Source organism: Leptosomus discolor, chromosome 16 (genome assembly GCF_034619465.1).
Source record: "Leptosomus discolor isolate bLepDis1 chromosome 16, bLepDis1.hap2, whole genome shotgun sequence".
Classification (NCBI taxonomy): domain Eukaryota; kingdom Metazoa; phylum Chordata; class Aves; order Leptosomiformes; family Leptosomidae; genus Leptosomus; species Leptosomus discolor.
This window is the reverse complement of record NC_141406.1, coordinates 4,711,199-4,727,836: the sequence shown is the minus strand read 5'-3', so window position 1 is coordinate 4,727,836 and position 16,638 is coordinate 4,711,199. Positions and strand designations below refer to the sequence as shown.

Here is a 16,638-nt window from a genome sequence, read left to right as displayed (position 1 = left end):
CGAATTATATAAGTAGATCCTAGGGCTAAAAACCTTCACTTAGTGCAAGTAAGACTCTTAGGTCCCAGGGTAATTATTTGCATATCAAGAATTTCAGAACCTAGCCTACAGGGAAGTTAAGAATGAACTGTGTTCTGTAACATGAATCCAAGCTAACATCTTTATAGAGAACAACTGAAGGAACTGCTGCTCCTTGTGGAGCGTGGGAGCCTCCCAGGTGTGGTGCAGTGTCAGGGACCTGTGGAAAATGCCATCCCCTGGCTCATTCAGCAAGACGCGTGATATGAGAACCCACATGGTTAATGCAGAGAACTTGGAATCTCCTTGCTGCTGTTAAACTTTTAATTTCTGCATTTAAAACAAAGCAGAGCTATATCAAAAATAACCAAGCCATTTCCACTAGGATAGCATGATTTTAGAGCAGGTTGTTTTTAACTGACAATGTTCGGTATTTTTGTATTTAATTAAAGGATTTGTAGCTTGTAGTCAGTGATCCCACACTGACAGGTTTGTGCCAAGCCGTTCCTGAATCTGTCTGTTGGTGATTTTCATTGCAAAGTCAGGAACCAGGTTCTCTCACTCTTGCCTCCAAGATACTGTTATTTCTCATAGTTCCCATTGGTGCTTCTTTGCAGCAAAGGAGGTGAGCGTTTTAAAGATGGTGTCCCTTCTTTGGCAGCTCAGCTTTGCTCTTTCCTGCATGGCTTAGTCTGGTGTTGGCAGGTTTGTACACGCCCAGCTTGATCAAGGCTGAGCAGAATGAAAGTCCCATCCATGCCCTGGCAGTTTTGATGTGTTACATTCAAATCCCCATCTTGATGAGATTCCTTCTCGGGCAGCCTCAAAAGGACGTCTGGCCATTCTAGGTTGAGTGGGGCTTGGGTTTGCTTGGATTTTTTTGGGGGGAGCAGTGGATTTTAGCAGTGCCAGCACCATCTTTCCATGGCTTCTGTCTTGAGCTTGAGATGTCTGCTCTCACAGAGGCAGCTGAGTAAGGGGTTTGTATGAGGCGGTAGGGACTGGAGGTCGGCTGTGCAGCAGCTTTTCCTTACCGTGGAAGGCAGTGGTGACAGTGATGGCAAACACCGTTGGAGTTGCACCTGACAGGTTGGTCATGGCAGTCACCCTTGAGCTGATTGTCTTGATTACTGAGTGGAGGATGCCATTTGCGTGGAGATGAAGGTCTCGATGACATTGTGAGTGGACGGCAGCAGCTGACTGTGGCTGTTGGCAGAGTCAGAGCTTTGGTACAGCACCAGGCTGCTGGAGGACACTGTCAAAGGCACAGGTAGGAGTTAAGTACCAGTTCTCACTGCAGTTCCTGTCTGTGTGCACACACTTATATGTCTGGCATGACTGAACTCTCCTGCAATAGAGGCATAACTCCTTTTTGTATTGTGTATGCCATTGTATACCTCGCTTAAGGCCACAGCCTGGAAACATTGAGGGCAACAATCTTCAGAGAGTTCAGTTTTGAGGATTCTAGTTGATTGTTAATGTCCCAATTCTCTTAAAACTGGGAACATCCAAGTGGAGTCTCTTCATGAAGGAGTCTTTGGGCTTTTCAGCCCTGAAAACCACCCACAGGGCTGGATACTGCAGATACACTGATTTTTGTCAATATTTTTAAGGTATTTTCCTCTCTAGATTCTGAAGAAGGGTGCCATTTCCAGAGTCTGGTCTTACATAGACTGTGCTCTGAATCTTTTCCTTGTACCAGCTTTTCAAACCCCCCAAGACACTGGTAGAGCCCTCTTAGAGAATCGTGAGCCCCAGTTACCATTTTCTAACTGGATTTTACAGTGTTGCCAAGAGAAACTAGGCAATATGTGGTTTAAGATAATAGTGGCTGCTGCTCTTACCAGCAGGGCTAGAGGTGAGGCGAGGGCCTGGCTGAAGGTGCTGGATGGTTGTGTCTTGGTTCTGTAAATGTATCGTTGGCGCCTGTGACACTGGTGTGTGCATCCCAGACTCTGTGTGGGTCTCCGAGTCAGATGTGAATGCCTAGGGAAAAGAAAGTTAACAGTACCTGGTTTCTACATCCCTTCTAACAGGCACAAGAGAAGTGAGCAGGTGCTGTTTCCAAGGAGATAGAATCCTCCTTGATGGCGCAGTGCGGTGCTTGCTCTAATGCCTCCAGTATTGCAGCTGGTACCATCAAGGCGAGGAGATAAGAAAGGTCATCCCACTGGGATGGCATAGACTGCACACCCAAAAACTCTTTGACAAGCAAGGAGCTACCTGCAGACTGGTGCAGTTCGAAGGTGGGGGAACAAAGGCATGTGCTAAAGGCTATTACCTGTTTAGTTGGTGTCAGATTAGTCAGGGCGCTGAGATTGGCTGTATCTGTTATCACCATGGTTTGTGGTAAGAGGCCTGTATGTGTGTATTGGGCCACTTCAGACTTGGGGCCGTAGAGAGCTGTGCATGAAAGAAAACAAGATCATGTGGGTGCTGGAGCTTTGCATGAGACTGGTTTGGCTGAATTGTTCTCCTCATGCATGTGGTCCTGCTGTCTGTCTCCAAAACGGTGGGAGTGGAGGGACAGGGAGATGAATGCAATAGAAAAATAATTTCATGATTACAGCAACAGTAATAGAAGAGGAAAATGGAGTGTTGCAAGCCCGAGGACCCAGCAGATGCTCCCGAATAAGAGTCGTCTTGTTGTTGTTGTTGTTTACTTGAGCAAATGAGCTCATTTTCTTACCGTGAGGGTTCTGTATCTGGGCCATAGTAGCCATGAAGGGGCTCTGGTTGATGTGGCTCTGGACTTGCTGCATGAGGGGCTGCTGGTAGGATGGGTGCAGTTGCTGGGAGAACTGGACGGGCTGCAGGGTAGTGAGGCTGCTACCCATGCTGTTTATTACAGGTACGCTCTGGGGCTGGGTTGAGGCCAGGCCTGAAAAACAAGGACTGATGACAGTAGTGTCACACACTATGGGAGGAGTGTGGCAGCTCTGCAATAGGGGTGTCTGAATTAGTTTTCTTGGCAGGCCTGTTGTCGCAGGATGATTGCAGGTCCTGCTGTTCAGGTGTTCTGTTGTTATCTGTGATTAAGAATAGGTTTAATGCCCGTGAAAATGAAGTGGGAGTATGCAAAATGTACAGTGAAAACAGGTACCCTAAAACCACCTCTGACTTCCAGTGCTTGTTTCTGTTTACGTCCTTGTGTACCAGTATAGATCACTTTCCAGTTTAGTGATAACCTGATACAGAGTTCCACTTGGGAGGCTTTGCTCAGAAGTAAACTTAGAGCCATCATCTCGGTGTCCAGTTAATTTTATTCTTTTTTTTTATGAAGCTGTTGGCAACAGAGAGAACTATGCTGTAGCTGTCCAGCCACATGGAATGGAGTTTAAGCTTATTTTGCTTGGGCTGCCAAATTATGGAATTTGGACCAGTGAGAAAGAGGTAGAAGATTTCACACATTACTACCCATTCCTACAACTGTCCAGACCCTGTTCCTGTAAATCAGCAAGTCTCTCCAGCACGAAGAGATTTACACTGTGTGGAAATCTCTATTATTTTTTTGTTTGTTTGTACAGAATCTATATCATAATTGTGTTTATAAATGAGGGAATGGAAATTAGTTCACAGCTGTCACCATGGAACAAAGCAAGGTCTCTTCCAGGGAAGAAGTCGAAGAGGAGAGTATACATTTTATTTTCCTTTATCTAATGAGATGTATTTTGGCAGTAGACTAGTCTTTTAATGAAAAGAAATCTCATACAAGTCCAGAAAAGCTGTCAAAGTGAAAAATATAAAAAAATAGTAGTTACTGCTGTGGATTCCAAAGGCATATGCTGCTCTTTGCAGGAAGTAGAACAGGATGTTTTGTCTTTCAAGTGCTAATAAACATACTTCAATTTTCATGGTTTTAGGGAAGTATTACATGTATATTTGGGAAGATGCAGAGCAGCAAACCAAAACATTGGCGTAGGAATAGATTGCAAAAGTCCCTTGCTCTTAAGATGTGTGTTTGTGTGTAACCATTCTAACATGAATAAGGAACATCTTGCCCTTAATTCCATTGGTACTTGCAAGTAATGCTGCTGAAGGTTCTTAGTATTTGTGACAATTTCCCCAGGTGTGAATCACTGCCAACTTAGTGCTTTTGCCCCTGAAAATGAGGCAAGTAATTCTAATGATTACAGGTAGCTCTTTATCTGAATCCTGATAAGCAGAGTCATTACAGAGCACTACTCACCTATCACCAGGGTGGAGGCGCCTGTGTTGGTGAATGCTGGTGCTAGAGATGAGGTCTCGCCAGCTCCGATTGCCATTACGCCAGGCAGTGATGCCATGATAAGGTTCTGAGTTTGCTGGCTCAGGGCGTGTGGATTTTGCTCTAGGCTGTGCAAGGCAGTCAGGGTGCTGACAGGAGGGAGAGTTCCTCCAGGAGTCGAGACCTGTGTGAAAGGAGGACCGTGAAAATGCCATCTGCAGCAGGTTGAGCATGGCGAGTCCCAAAGCTGTGATAAATGTCCTCCCTCCTCCTGCCTGCTCTGACCCCTTGCTAACTAGAAAGACTTCACATTTGCTTGTCTGCAGTTTCCCTGTGGTCACCAATTAACTAGCAACAGTCAGCCGTTGAAACATTAAGAGTAAATCCTTGCTATTTTAGTACTTTCATGTTTAAGAAATAATAAGGGTTTTACAAACAAGAATGAGATTAGTCCCACTGCATTTTTTACAGGGAAAGTTTATCTTCTGTTTTACAACTGAGGGTAGAAGAAGATGCTCAGAGAAATTAAATGGCTCAGGTAATTTTACATAGTAATTTTAGCTGCAGAGTTCACCACAGAATCCAAGAGTTGCTCTTTTCTTGTTCACCTTTTCCTCTGAGAAATGCCTGTAATTTCGCTTTCTCCCAGCAAGTGTCTTTTAGTGGTCAGTGAGTTTTCAGATTGACATTTGAAAGGAGTTGCTCAAAAATTTCCTTAGACTTTTTTTCCCCATACAGTGTGTTCTTAAGGATGCATTACCTGGCAGTTCCCTGCTGTCAGAGAGGAAAAGTACTTGTTAGATAGAACAGGACTATTCTGTGCTTGTGTGTCTTGCTGATTCAGTCTGTCCTTGTCATTGAGAAATTTAATAACTTGACTGTTTTCTCAGCCTCTAACATGAACCACATAACCTGTGTCTATGCTTTAATGGAGTTTTGAGTTTGCAAGGCGCTTTGGAGACCTGTAGTTGAAGTACTGTGGAACAGCAAAAAAGCATTCTAATAATTTGGCTGAAAGAGAAAGTTCAATGCTTTGTATTATACTTTTTTATTTTTCCTTCCCTCAGACAAAAAGCTGTAAGGAATCTTTGGTAAGAGTAAGCACCAACAGGTTAAACAGTTGGATAAATCACCTTGATATCAATTTTAGAAGACAGCCGTAGAAGATTTCAGCACTTCATGAAAGACTCTTTTTTTTTCTTCACGAAGAGACCAGAAAGCCAGCAAAGTGAGTGACTGACAAGATTTAAATTATACTCCTTTATAGTGAACTTAACTTTGCCTCAGGCCAGTATGCACTAATGCAAACTTCTGGCAACTGCTTCCCTGTAAGCATGGGAACATGTGCAAAGTGAAGATGATCAGTTATGTAGTTCTAGTGCTTCATTGATAATTACATGAGAAAAGGTGTAGTCAAATCTCAAAAGGAAATCTGCTTTGAGAAGGCAGATTGCTACAGCCTAGATATCCTGTACGTGTCTCAATGGTATGTGCTGCATACAGGCTCTTGGGCTTAATTTTTACAGGTAAGATAGATGTAAGTACAGGTCTCTGTTCTGTTAATGCCACGGGTGTTTCATCAACTGTTTTGAGATGTGTAGAGTTCAAATGAGAGTTGGAGATGAAATGAGACTCTCACTGGGGAAAGGAGAAGAGAACAGGGTTTCCTGGGAGCAAGGAAATAATGTCATACCTTGAGCTCTTGTTTTTTTCAGAATAGACTGTTTTGAGTGATCATAAGGGAATGGCTGTACTTCTTGCTTGCATGCTCTAATACCCGCCCTCACCAGCAGTCTAGAGGGCACATGTATCTCAGGACTGCTCATGTTACATGGTGAGTGCAAAGTGGATATTTAATATCTGCATAAGAAGGTGGTTTTAAGAGTATTCTAGGAAAAACTACTTCTGAATAGTCTGTATTGTGACCACAGGCAGCGGACCTGATGTCCTCCAGTCACCAGAACTTAAGTATACATCACTTACCAGCTTAGTGTCTGTGCTCAGTAGGTTCTGGCTGGGCTCCAGTCCAGGGGGAGAAACCTGATGCAGGATGGTTTGGGTGGTCACCATGGAGCTATTCCCATGGTGGTTGCTGCTGGAGGACTCTGCCTCGCTGACTGACTGCTGGTTGTACCTCACTCCTGCATCACAACAGGAGGGAAACTGGTTGTCAGAAATGAGAAACTGGAAAACTTTGGCAAGTGCTAAATTCAGTTTCCTTTGCAGGCGCTTGCCTTTAGATGCTCGAGACAGAGACAAGGTGGGTAGTAGGGGAACCGGGAGAACAGGCATTCTCACCACCCTGCCCTGTCTTTCCTCTGTAACTCGGTGCAGCTGCTTCCTCGAATACTGACTTTAAGGTGTGGCTGTGTGTGCTGCTAGGAGCAAGCAGGGTTCACTAGAAACCACCCTTCTGGATGTGGGTGTAGAGAGGAGACAGTCTCAGCAAGATCGTCTCTTCCCAGAATGAGAGCAATTACCAGCTCTGGCCTATGAAGCTGAAAAAGCTCTGCTCTTTGGATGGAGAATGACCTTTCCTGACAGCTGGAAACTCAGTCACGGAGTCTGATGGTGCTGATAGGTAGGAGGCCCACACATGAGTGAGAGGGTACAGACCTGGCTTGTGATGGCAGCCAGTGGATGACTCCTTGAAAGGGGATTACTGCCTGCCAGCCATGAGGGAGTGCAGAATGTCAAAGAGTGAGATTTGGCTGAAAGCTTTGTTACTGAACTTTGTCACCCCTGCTATTCTAGTCGCTCTCCTCGCTCAGAGACATGGCCTCTTTGTCACCAGTGCTCTGCTCTTGTAGCAAGACTGCTCTTTCTATCTGTAGATTCACCTCCTAAAGGGCTGCACTTGGGAGGTAGTTTTGGTGACTCAGTTTGGGTAGGTTCACTGGTGTCTCTTTCGGATCTCCCTTGAGTTGTTTCTTACCGTGAACTTTGCTGGGTGAGAGAGCAGATGGTGGCTGGAGGGAGGAAGGGTTGTGAGGAGTTAGAGGAGGAGCAGAAGGGGGCTGTGGTCCGCTGAAGGTGTCCATGGCCAGCTTGTGCCGGAAAGCCTCCTCCTTCCTGCGATTGGCAAACCAGTTGTAAACTCTGACCTCTGTCACCAGGTTTGAGCCCAGTCCCTGGGCCTGAGATGGGGAAACGCCTCTCTGAATACACTCTGCTCTGTTGGGGGGGAAAGCACAAGAAGAGCCTTGCTGAGCCAGGCTTAGTCAGAGAGACAGGGTAAGTGTGCGGCCCCAGAGTGGCTCTGGTCTGGCACGCTGTGTGGAAGGATCCTGCCAGGTGTAGCAAGACACGAGGCGTTACTGGTCCTTTGTGGACAGTGAATGCTCAGTTGTGGCATTTCATTCCAATGTGGCTGGTGTCAGTGGTGACATCCACTGCTGCAGCATTAGCAGGCCTCTCGCAGGTGCTAGCAAACACCGAGAACACAGAGAGGCCCTGCTGCGGCCCTCTTCTTCAAAGCCAGACACCCGTCTTTACCTGTTGCACTCTTCCACCAGTGCCTCTCTCTCTTCTTTGCTGGGGTTTTTCTGTCTCTCATAGGCTTGGAACAGGATCTGTTGTGAGGCGGGACCCCACTTAAAGCGGTTTCTTCTTCCCTTCTTGGTGGGCAGGTCATCTCCCATGGGCTCCTCTGTCAGGATACCCTGTCCAGCATGTGTAAATTCTGCAGGCACAAAGGGGCAAGGCAATTTGCTTTCTGGGAGCATCTCCAATAGTTCTGTCTATTTGGGTGCCTAGCAGTCCCAATGCAGCTTACCCTTGGTGAATATCTTGTAGAGGGCAGAGGGTTGAATCTAAATGGGGTGGAAATGAAGTTCCATAATCTGCTAAATCTGATAAGATGTTCCTAGCAGGATCATGTTTACCTGTCCTTTCTCTTGCATGCGTTGCGTCTCTGCTCCCACCTCGGAGCGGTGAAAGCAAATGCAGCTGAGTTTAGAGTAAGCATGACTGGAGTCCTGCTTTCCAAAACCATCCAAAGGCCAAATGTCTCATTTTACTTGCAACCCACCAGTACAAAATTAAGTAAGACAGATTCCAGACAAGCTCATGAATGTAGAAGTGTATGCTGCAGGGATGGGTTCCCTGTAATGAAGGGGCTTAGAGGGTGTGAGGTGATAACCCTCCGTGGGTTGTTTTTTTTTTTTTGCAGTGGGTCCAGCAGCCTGTTGCTGTGTGCAGCTAGAGGAACTCTTAGCTGAAATGGCAAAAGTTGTCGTTCTCAGGCAGAAATTCTGACTCTGTCATCTTCCACTACACTGCTTTAGTCTGAGGATGGGTGTAGAACTGTGATCGCAAATGGAGAGTGTTTGCTTCTCTTTAGCCAAATGGAGGGTGGAGTGGGTGACTGCAGGCTGCTTCACGAGGGATTGTTTTTTCCAGGTACTGTTTGGTTCACCTCACTGCTGAATACTGACCTAGACTTTTCTAATCTTCCTGCTAAAAGTAGCTTTTCCTTCCACTTGATAAAAATAGGGAGGCAGGATTAGCAAGGGAGAGCAGAGGCCTTTGTGAAATGGAGATAGGAGAACAGTTGTTGCCATACTTACGCTGGGCCACTTCTCGCTGCTTGCGGACATACCAGGTGTAGAGGGCTGCCCTTTTTTGGGTCTTCATGGGAGTGCCCTTGTTGAGGTGTTGTGAGAGGTGAGATTGGTTCAGACCAGTAGTGTCCACCACTTCCCGCTGAGGGATGTTGTGCTGCTGGAGGTAGGATTTCACCATCTTTGCTACTCGCCAGGGATCTTCTCTGGAAGGAGCAGAAAACACTTCTCAGGAGAGAGAGATCTAACACCTGTACTCAGCAGACCTGCATGCCAGAGAAGTGCACTGGTACCTCCTGAGGTGCACCTTGCATGTCAGGCATCACCATTGTGTTTGGTGAGGCCAGAGCATTAACTGGCTGCGTAAGGGAAAGTTGTTCCTCAGTGTAATACCTTGTTCAGTTTTGACTCTGCATTCAGGGTAAAAACTGTGCGGTATTAGAAATGAAGTGCAAAAGATACAGCACTAGCTTCCTTTAAACTGTGGGCGCTTTGATCTCCTCTTAGAAAGGGACTCTTTGGTTATCAAGGGAATTTCCCAATACATGGCCTTAGCCTTTGCTGTCTATGCTCGTTTGGATACGAGGCTCTGGGCTGTTCTGTCTAGGCAGTTGTCATCTGTAAATGATAAAGTGCTGACCAGTGACGTGAGCAAGGAATGGACTTTTCTGCTGGAAAGTAATGTGAATGTAAAGCACTTTTGCTGCTACTAAGAAATGGGATGAGGAGGGAAGTGATACTGCATTTCAGTATTCAGTTGGATGTTTTATGACTAGAGATCTCTCTTTCAGAGTTGACATCTCTCTTCCCTTTCCCTACATAGCTTTTCTTTTCTATCTCCCTTTCTTTCAGGCATAAGTGATTGGGGTAGATGTACTTAATTTTCCAAGACAGATTCATTGTGATTTTAGGCTGAAACTAGCTCATGCCCTGATTGCAGTCCTGGTTGGGTTGCCTTGCAGTGATTAAAGAAATGAAAACAGCCTTTCATCATACTGTCACATGACAGCTATGTATGCATATGAATACATGAAGCCATCCAGGATTATGTTCTTGCACATCTGCTATGTGTTTTTCAAACACACTGATTCACATCTAGATCCACTCAGGCTTCTAAATGCAATAAAGAACAACAGGCAAACCACTAATTCCTCTATCGCCACCCTCCTTTGGGGTAACAGCTGAGGGAATGCTTGAGACCTACTCACAAAACTTGAGAAGCTAATCTGATTCAGGATTTCACAATGAATGTGAATCTCTGATTTTTTTTTTTTTTTTTTTTTTTTTTTTAGGATCTCCAATTAGAATATTCATTAAGATTCCTAAGGAAAGTAGGACAACATGACTCTGACTTTTTTTTGTGTGTGTTGATTTCACCAGAGCTGAAAATCACAGTAGAAACAGGAAGATATGAAACCAGGCAGTCTAGAGCCAAACAGTGCCAGAGCCTCTCTACAGAAAAACCTCTGGTTCAGTTTTAACAAAGAGCATCCTTCTGTGTGTTCTGTGTGAAATGTCTGGTGGAAGTGGTTTGCGTGCTGTAGAAAGACACTGGTGTCACATCCAGCACCAGCGTCAAAGGAGCAATGTGTGTGGGGGGGAAAGGTAGCTGGGATTGTGCAGAAACTGTCACAAGAACACACAGGTCCGAGCAACAGGCAACAACTGTGCTGTTCATTGCTCTGTTGACTCAGGAGGTTGCCAGAGGCGGCAAAGCGATAAGGAGGACGAAGTCCACACCTGCTCTCTCAGTACAAACACCCTTATCGCTGTTTCCCTGCAGCCTCTCTCCCAGTGGCTGGATAGTCCAAGGAGCAAGCTCTGCTGCAGTTAAAATGTGACAGAAACAGTGTCAGTTACAGCTTTCTGAAGAACCTGCTTTCTTAAAATAGGAACATTTGTTTCTCTTTTATGATGGGACACTTGCTATAGAGGCTTCTATTTTCTAGCTTCTTCCCTTAACGATCTTTGTCTTTCAAAAGCCTCAAGTTGGGCTGAACTTAGAAAAGCTTCTCTTTCCTCAGCGTGTTGTTTTTTCATCTCCTGCTGTCCAAATCAAGGACCAATCTCCTCCCTTTGTATTTCTGATAGTCTATCCAGCACCTGTACCATGATTTCATTACACAAGTCCCTATGCAAAGGAGAAGAGGCGTAGACTTGGAACCTTTGGTCTCTTGGATTTGTGTTCTGGCTCAGATGGGAAAAGCAAGGACTATGTTATCATTAATCGAAACCTTTGTTATATGTTTATTTCCTTCCTGCACCCCAATCATGAGTCACTTTTTGTCTCCCCTGTTGAGATCCTCACTTCTTTGTGGTAGGAATAAAGCAGGAAGTATCTGTGAGTCTCTTCTCACAGTGGTTAAAAGCCTTGTGGTTTTTCTGTCATCTTTTGAGACAAAGCAGTGAGCTTTGTGAGGCAAAACAGTACAGGGGAATCTTACTACGGTATGATTTCACAGGACAGTTGTATGAAATCCTAGCTAGTCTGTACTGTCGAAGCACAGGCTGTAATACCAGTGCAGCAATTCCTTTCGGCCCAAGGCTACATCACAGAACAAGTGATGGCAGTTGGTCAGCTGAACCCTCACATGAACCATTGTCCAAATACATAGTTCCAGCTGCAGAGCCATCACCATTGACCAAGACATCATAAGTCGAAACCTTCACTCTCTTACTGGTGGTAAGGCTGTCATTGACTGTCAGAGGGTAGGATTTCATCCTACCAGTTCTCCTGGTTGTAGTTGCACTAAAATCTCTATTGCTTCAGTGAGTTCAAACTGCCTTGCTCAAGCTTTCCTTCTCTATCTCCAAGCCTGTTTGCTGCTTTTTAGCTTCCCTTTCTCCCCAGATGCAAGCTGTCCCCCCATTTCTGTCTTGTTCTCCAAGCTTTTTCTTCAAATTCGTATCACATAGTTTTACTTCCTTCTTCCCAAGTCTTGCTTTCCTGCTGTCAGTTCCTTCTTGCTATCTGAGCATAGCCCCTCTCCCTCGCTCATCTCAACCACAGGGGCCTGGGTCCTCTCTCCAAACTAGCTTCCCATTTTCTTAGTTCTGAGGTCATTTTTTAAGGGCGTTTTCACCTCCCTTTTGTTACCTGAACAATAAGTAACCCAGGTAGTTAGTTATAAACTCAAAGGGAACAAGAGGCTGGTTGATAATTTATAGCAACATCTCAAATTTAAATGGAAAGTAAATATCAAGTTGTTAGCATTAAAGAAAACCCATTCCAGAGAGCTGGAGATGTAACATTCAGGGGACCTTCTCCCTCCTTCACTCTTCCTGACTTTTCTTCTTTCTTTTTCCTTTGTTCCTTTCTTTCCCTTCCTCTTCCTCATTCTCTGTGTCTCTCCTTTTCTTCTTTCTTGTTCTCAGGCAAGAGAAGCCTTAATTTCCTTGAGATGGGTTCTGAATTGCTGCTTTGGACCAGACCTTGCTTAAACAGAGGTTCAGAGCTGTGAAGTACTCGGGACTATCCTCTGGCCCTTTCCTCTGGAGCCTGCTAGACAACCCTCACTGATGTCAGTGCACAGCCTGGAGCCGGGCTAGGCAGAGAGCAGGGAAGGTAAGACCATCCTGGCAGGGTTCCTTTCTATTGAACTTGGCCTGGTTTGCCTCATCTTGGTTTATATGTGGAAATGAAAGGGGTGTGGCAGCTTCATCTCCCGATTCCCCGGCTAGAGCCATTCTAAGACACTGCTTACATGGGGAAAAGACTGAACCTTTATCATTATCTCTTTGATTTCTTTTTTTCCTTATGGAAAACATGTTTCTATCCCTGCCTCCAGGGGAAATCTGTTGCTTATCTCAATTTCTCTCTTTTCTAATGGAATTTCACCCCTTGCCCTACAGGTGAATTGTTGCTATACCTCTCTACATTTGCTGTACTGCAGTAGTATAATCTGTCCCTTCCCCCAGGATAGCCTCTCTCTTGCTTTCTGCTCTGGGGAGTATCTGGGAATTATTCCACACAGCTCCATCTCCCTCCTGAGCGAGTTATTCTTTATATCATAGATGTGATTTGTTTTCTGCGTGGAGTGATCTGGAAAGAATGTTGTTATTCAAACTGTAAATGTATGGAAGATCAGTGAGACAGATTAAGGGACAAAATGAAATTATCTTAATTCCTCACTAGAGCAACCATTGTCTGAACTACCTTTAGCTTTTTTTCTGTAGGGGCAAAATCTAATCAATGCCCACAGTGCACCCAGTCGTCTCTACAGCCTGTTTTACTCAGCTTTGACCAGCGCTTTCCAAAGGGTGGTTTCAACTTTAGCTGTCCTGTGAGGACATACTTGGTCTTTTGGTGCTGTCATTTTTGTTTTTCCTTTCCAGCTCCTGGAAAGCCTAGCAACGGACACTCTCCTGATTCTACTTTATAAGCAATGGCTGCAGTTACCACAAAGACCTTCTTGTATCACTAACAGCTGCCCACAAGTCAATCTCTCTGTTAAAGTGTGGTCTACAGTATTAGACCAGGAATTGTTAATAATGCCCAGAGAGGCTTCTGCCTAAAGGCAGAAGTGTTTCCATCTGGTTTCTGGATTTGAAATCCTTGTGTAGGTGCTGAACTAGCTTTGCAAGCATTGAAGCTTTACTGGGAGTCCCTGGGTGTGGAGATTCTTGCCTGCCTTCCTTTTATCTGTTGCTGGGAGTAGTTTCTATTATTGACTGTTCTGCCCTGACTTACAATACTTATAATACTATTTTAGGCATCTCTTAATGGAAAGGTTGTTTCTTAAAAACAAAAAAAGTTTATTAGTAGGTAACAACTGCTTACATATTCTCAGACCCTGGTGCTGGTTCAGATGCTTCCAATAGATCCTCAGACAGTTGCGCTTTTTTTAATCTTTGACCAGAAATTTGAAACAAGTCAATACAGACTTCCTACTATTTTCATTTTACCTTAACTAATTTTGATCTATTATATTCCTCCATAAGTATACTTGTAATTTTTTGCTGAAATGGAGGCTTCTGGTCCCCTCATACTGTCCTCAGCAGCAGAAGTGAATTGTTCTCTCCTGTGACACAGGGGACTGATGAAAGAAAACTCTGATGTTTCAGAGTAAAGCTTTTCAATTAAGACCCAGTATGAGGCTTAGGAGATCCTTGTTCTTGCCCAGTCCTCTCTGGACTGTATTAGAGTTTTAGAATCTCTCTGTACCTCGGTTCCTATTTGTTAAATGGGAATGCTGCTCAACTGGCTGTCTAGAGAGATGGGAGACTGTTGATCAGGAAGCGTTAATATCACAGGTTTGCAGGAGAGGTAAGACTGTTGTGCTGAGACTGGTAGTAAGCACAAGAAAGACTGTCAGCAAGCTCTTAGAAAGGCAGGGAGGATCAGAAACTAGAATTCATACTGAAGTGAGGGTGGCAGGAAGGAATTCCCTCCATCCGTGTGTCTGTTCCTAGATCACAGCGAATGGCACTTCAGTGCTGCTTCACCATTCATTACAGAAAACGGGACAAAGCCAGGTGCTCTTCTTCAACTTCCATGGCTTCCTTTGTGGAGAGATACTTGATAAACCATCAGAAGTTAATGATCAAAAAGCTTATCAGGGTCTTTTCATCTATAAATTTATAAGACAAAAGAGAAATAATAAAGCCATTGGATAATTAGTAACTAGCCAGGGCCCGCCCGGTGCCACTGGGCTCAAACTATCCCAAGACCTGTACGCAGACTCAGGAAGATGAGAAGGAGACAAGGATGAGGGGAAGAAAAAGAGTGGAAGGGAGAGAGAAAATTAGCCAAGATGGTGATAAAATGGGAGGAATAGCAACAGAGACAAAAGTGAGGAAAGAAGGGAAATATATAAAAAGAATGGGAAAGGAGTAAAGGGAACAGAGGAGACTAAAAGATGTGACAGAGCTGGAAGTGAGGAAGAGACGAGAGACATACTGGGCCAGAAAGAAGAGTGAATTATTGGGGATGCTTTCCCCACGCAGGTAAGAGCTGATCCAGTGAATTTTCCTCTGTTGGGTACTGCAGAGTCATCAACTCCCAATCTTCCAGGGAGTTTTCGTCTCCTAAGTGTTTACAGTGAATGCTAACTCTTGTCATGCTGGTTTTTTAGCTCTGGCTTTTTGTGGTGGGATTTGATGTTTGCTTGTTACATTTTATGTGAATTTCCTTTGCACGTGAAAGGGAATGATCAGAAAGCCTGAGAAATTCTCTAGATGCATTTTAGTTTGAGTGGAGCTTTTAAGTGCAGGATGTTGCTGCATCTTTTGTCTATCAGCTTGTCATTTCCAAATACCCCCAAAACAGATGGGCAAGAATCTGGTTCTGTTATGATAGATAGGTTGGATGGACCTGATCCTTGCCTGGACAAACCTTTTAGGTCACCTATGGGAGTTGTATCCCAGCGAGAATCCCAAATGGGAATCCTAGTGAATGTTTCTCCGAGTCTATCGTGAGGCTTACCGGTTCAGGGAACTTTTCCTGTCTTTTGATCTCAAAAATGCTTGAATGCAAAGGCAAACTTGCGTGGCAGTGAAACCTGTAATTGTTGCTGCATGTGTACTTTGTAGTTGTGACAGGCAGTGGATGGTAGAAGCAGAGTGTTCTGCCCAGGTTTTAGCCTCTGCGTATATTTGGTGTGTGCTCTTTCTATAAGAAAAATCCCCACTGAAGTCAAGATAACTTCGCACTTGCAAGAATGACAAGAACAAGTTCTCTTGGTTTGTCTTTGGCCAGTAATTTATAGCAAAACCCAGTGAAATTAACAATATTAATTTCCTTAAATACAGCAGAGAAACATTACAACTTCAAATTACCATACATCCTCAGGCAAATATAGCACCAGTTAAGAGTGACCAGATTTTTTTCTTTTTTTTTTTTTTTTTTCTTTTATGATGACTGAAACTGTGCATCCTATTAATCATTTAAATCCTAAAAACTAACATTCAGTCAGAGAGATGCAACTTATATAGGCCTCGGACTATTCTGAAGCCTGATGATATAAGCATGTCAAATATGTAATAAGGCTCTATGGCTCCCTTCATGCATTATAAATAAGATGAAAGGAAGGTCTGAGTATTTATAAAGAATTTGAGGGTGTTTTGGGGCTGCTAGTGCTGGCAAGGATGAAGACTGTCTCTGTGCAGCTAGATCAGTTGTGAATACCGGGGACACTGAGCAGAAAGGGAGAGGAAAAGAGATTTAGAGGGAGCGTGAAAGAAAGCAGCAAAGAGGAGTAGCAAATCTGTCCTTACTGTAATAGTCTTTCCACCACAGCCTTCTGGTGAGCAGCTTCCTCGGGGCTCAAGTTTTCCAGCTCCTTCATTATTGGAGGGGTAAATTCCTCCCCATCATCAGAGGTTTCATCTTCTGATAACCTGGACTCCCCCATTCCATTGGGGAGGTTGGGGATGTCAGGACAGGGTTCCCCTTTCTCTGTCTGGAGGGCATTGATAGCGCGCTGGCTTTCGCTCTGGAGCACGTAGGGTTCCACTTCGCTCAGCGCCTTGATCAGGGTCTCCTTGGTCAGCCCCGACTCCAGCAGTGCTCCCAGCAGCTCCACTTGAAGATGACTCAGCTTTGAGACCATGGTCTTCAGGCTGGTGTCGCTTGGATTTGAATTTCAGCTTATCCTGCTTCCAGCTTCCCTACACCATGTTCCTGAGGTAACACGCCCGACTGTCAGGAGAGTGGGCACAGCACAGCCTCCCGCCTTTACGCCCCCCCCCCCCCCAAAAAAACAAAATACAAAACTGAGCCACTTCAGACCCCCCACGACTGTCCTGAGCCAGTGCTGATAAAGGGACCCTTGGCTATCTGTTTACATTGGAGCAATGTAAATTCTCCAAGGTTCATATTTATCTGTGTGCTTAGCAAGTTACTGAACTTTG

General features: G+C 44.7%; 1 protein-coding gene across 2 annotated transcripts; it reads right to left on the bottom strand.

The window, feature by feature from the left end:
- Positions 1 to 1,145: 1,145 nt before the first annotated feature.
- HNF1A (HNF1 homeobox A) lies at positions 1,146 to 16,368 on the bottom strand. 2 transcript variants are annotated; one of them, XM_009951774.2, is made up of 10 exons: positions 16,003 to 16,368; positions 8,794 to 8,993; positions 7,721 to 7,907; positions 7,161 to 7,399; positions 6,209 to 6,366; positions 4,208 to 4,409; positions 2,708 to 2,899; positions 2,300 to 2,421; positions 1,863 to 2,004; positions 1,146 to 1,273 (listed from the first exon to the last, which is right to left on the bottom strand). In XM_009951774.2, exons 1-10 carry the CDS (start codon positions 16,335 to 16,337, stop codon positions 1,146 to 1,148), a joined length of 1,905 nt encoding a protein of 634 aa, XP_009950076.1. In that variant the 5' UTR covers positions 16,338 to 16,368. The 2 variants fall into 2 exon arrangements, with proteins under 2 accessions (XP_009950076.1, XP_086330025.1); XM_086473899.1 differs by lacking the exon at positions 2,708 to 2,899.
- Positions 16,369 to 16,638: the final 270 nt, after the last annotated feature.

Bases quoted from the DNA above. Each gene is read 5' to 3' on its own strand.
- HNF1A (XM_009951774.2), bottom strand. From the start codon at position 16,337: ATGGTCTCAAAGCTGAGTCATCTTCAAGTGGAGCTGCTGGGAGCACTG. The intron at 8,994-16,002 runs GTAAGGACAGAT...TGCTCCTTCCAG, and splicing joins GTGGTGGAAAGACTATTACA to AGAAGATCCCTGGCGAGTAG. The intron at 7,908-8,793 runs GTAAGTATGGCA...TTGTGCCTGCAG, and splicing joins GCAGCGAGAAGTGGCCCAGC to AATTTACACATGCTGGACAG.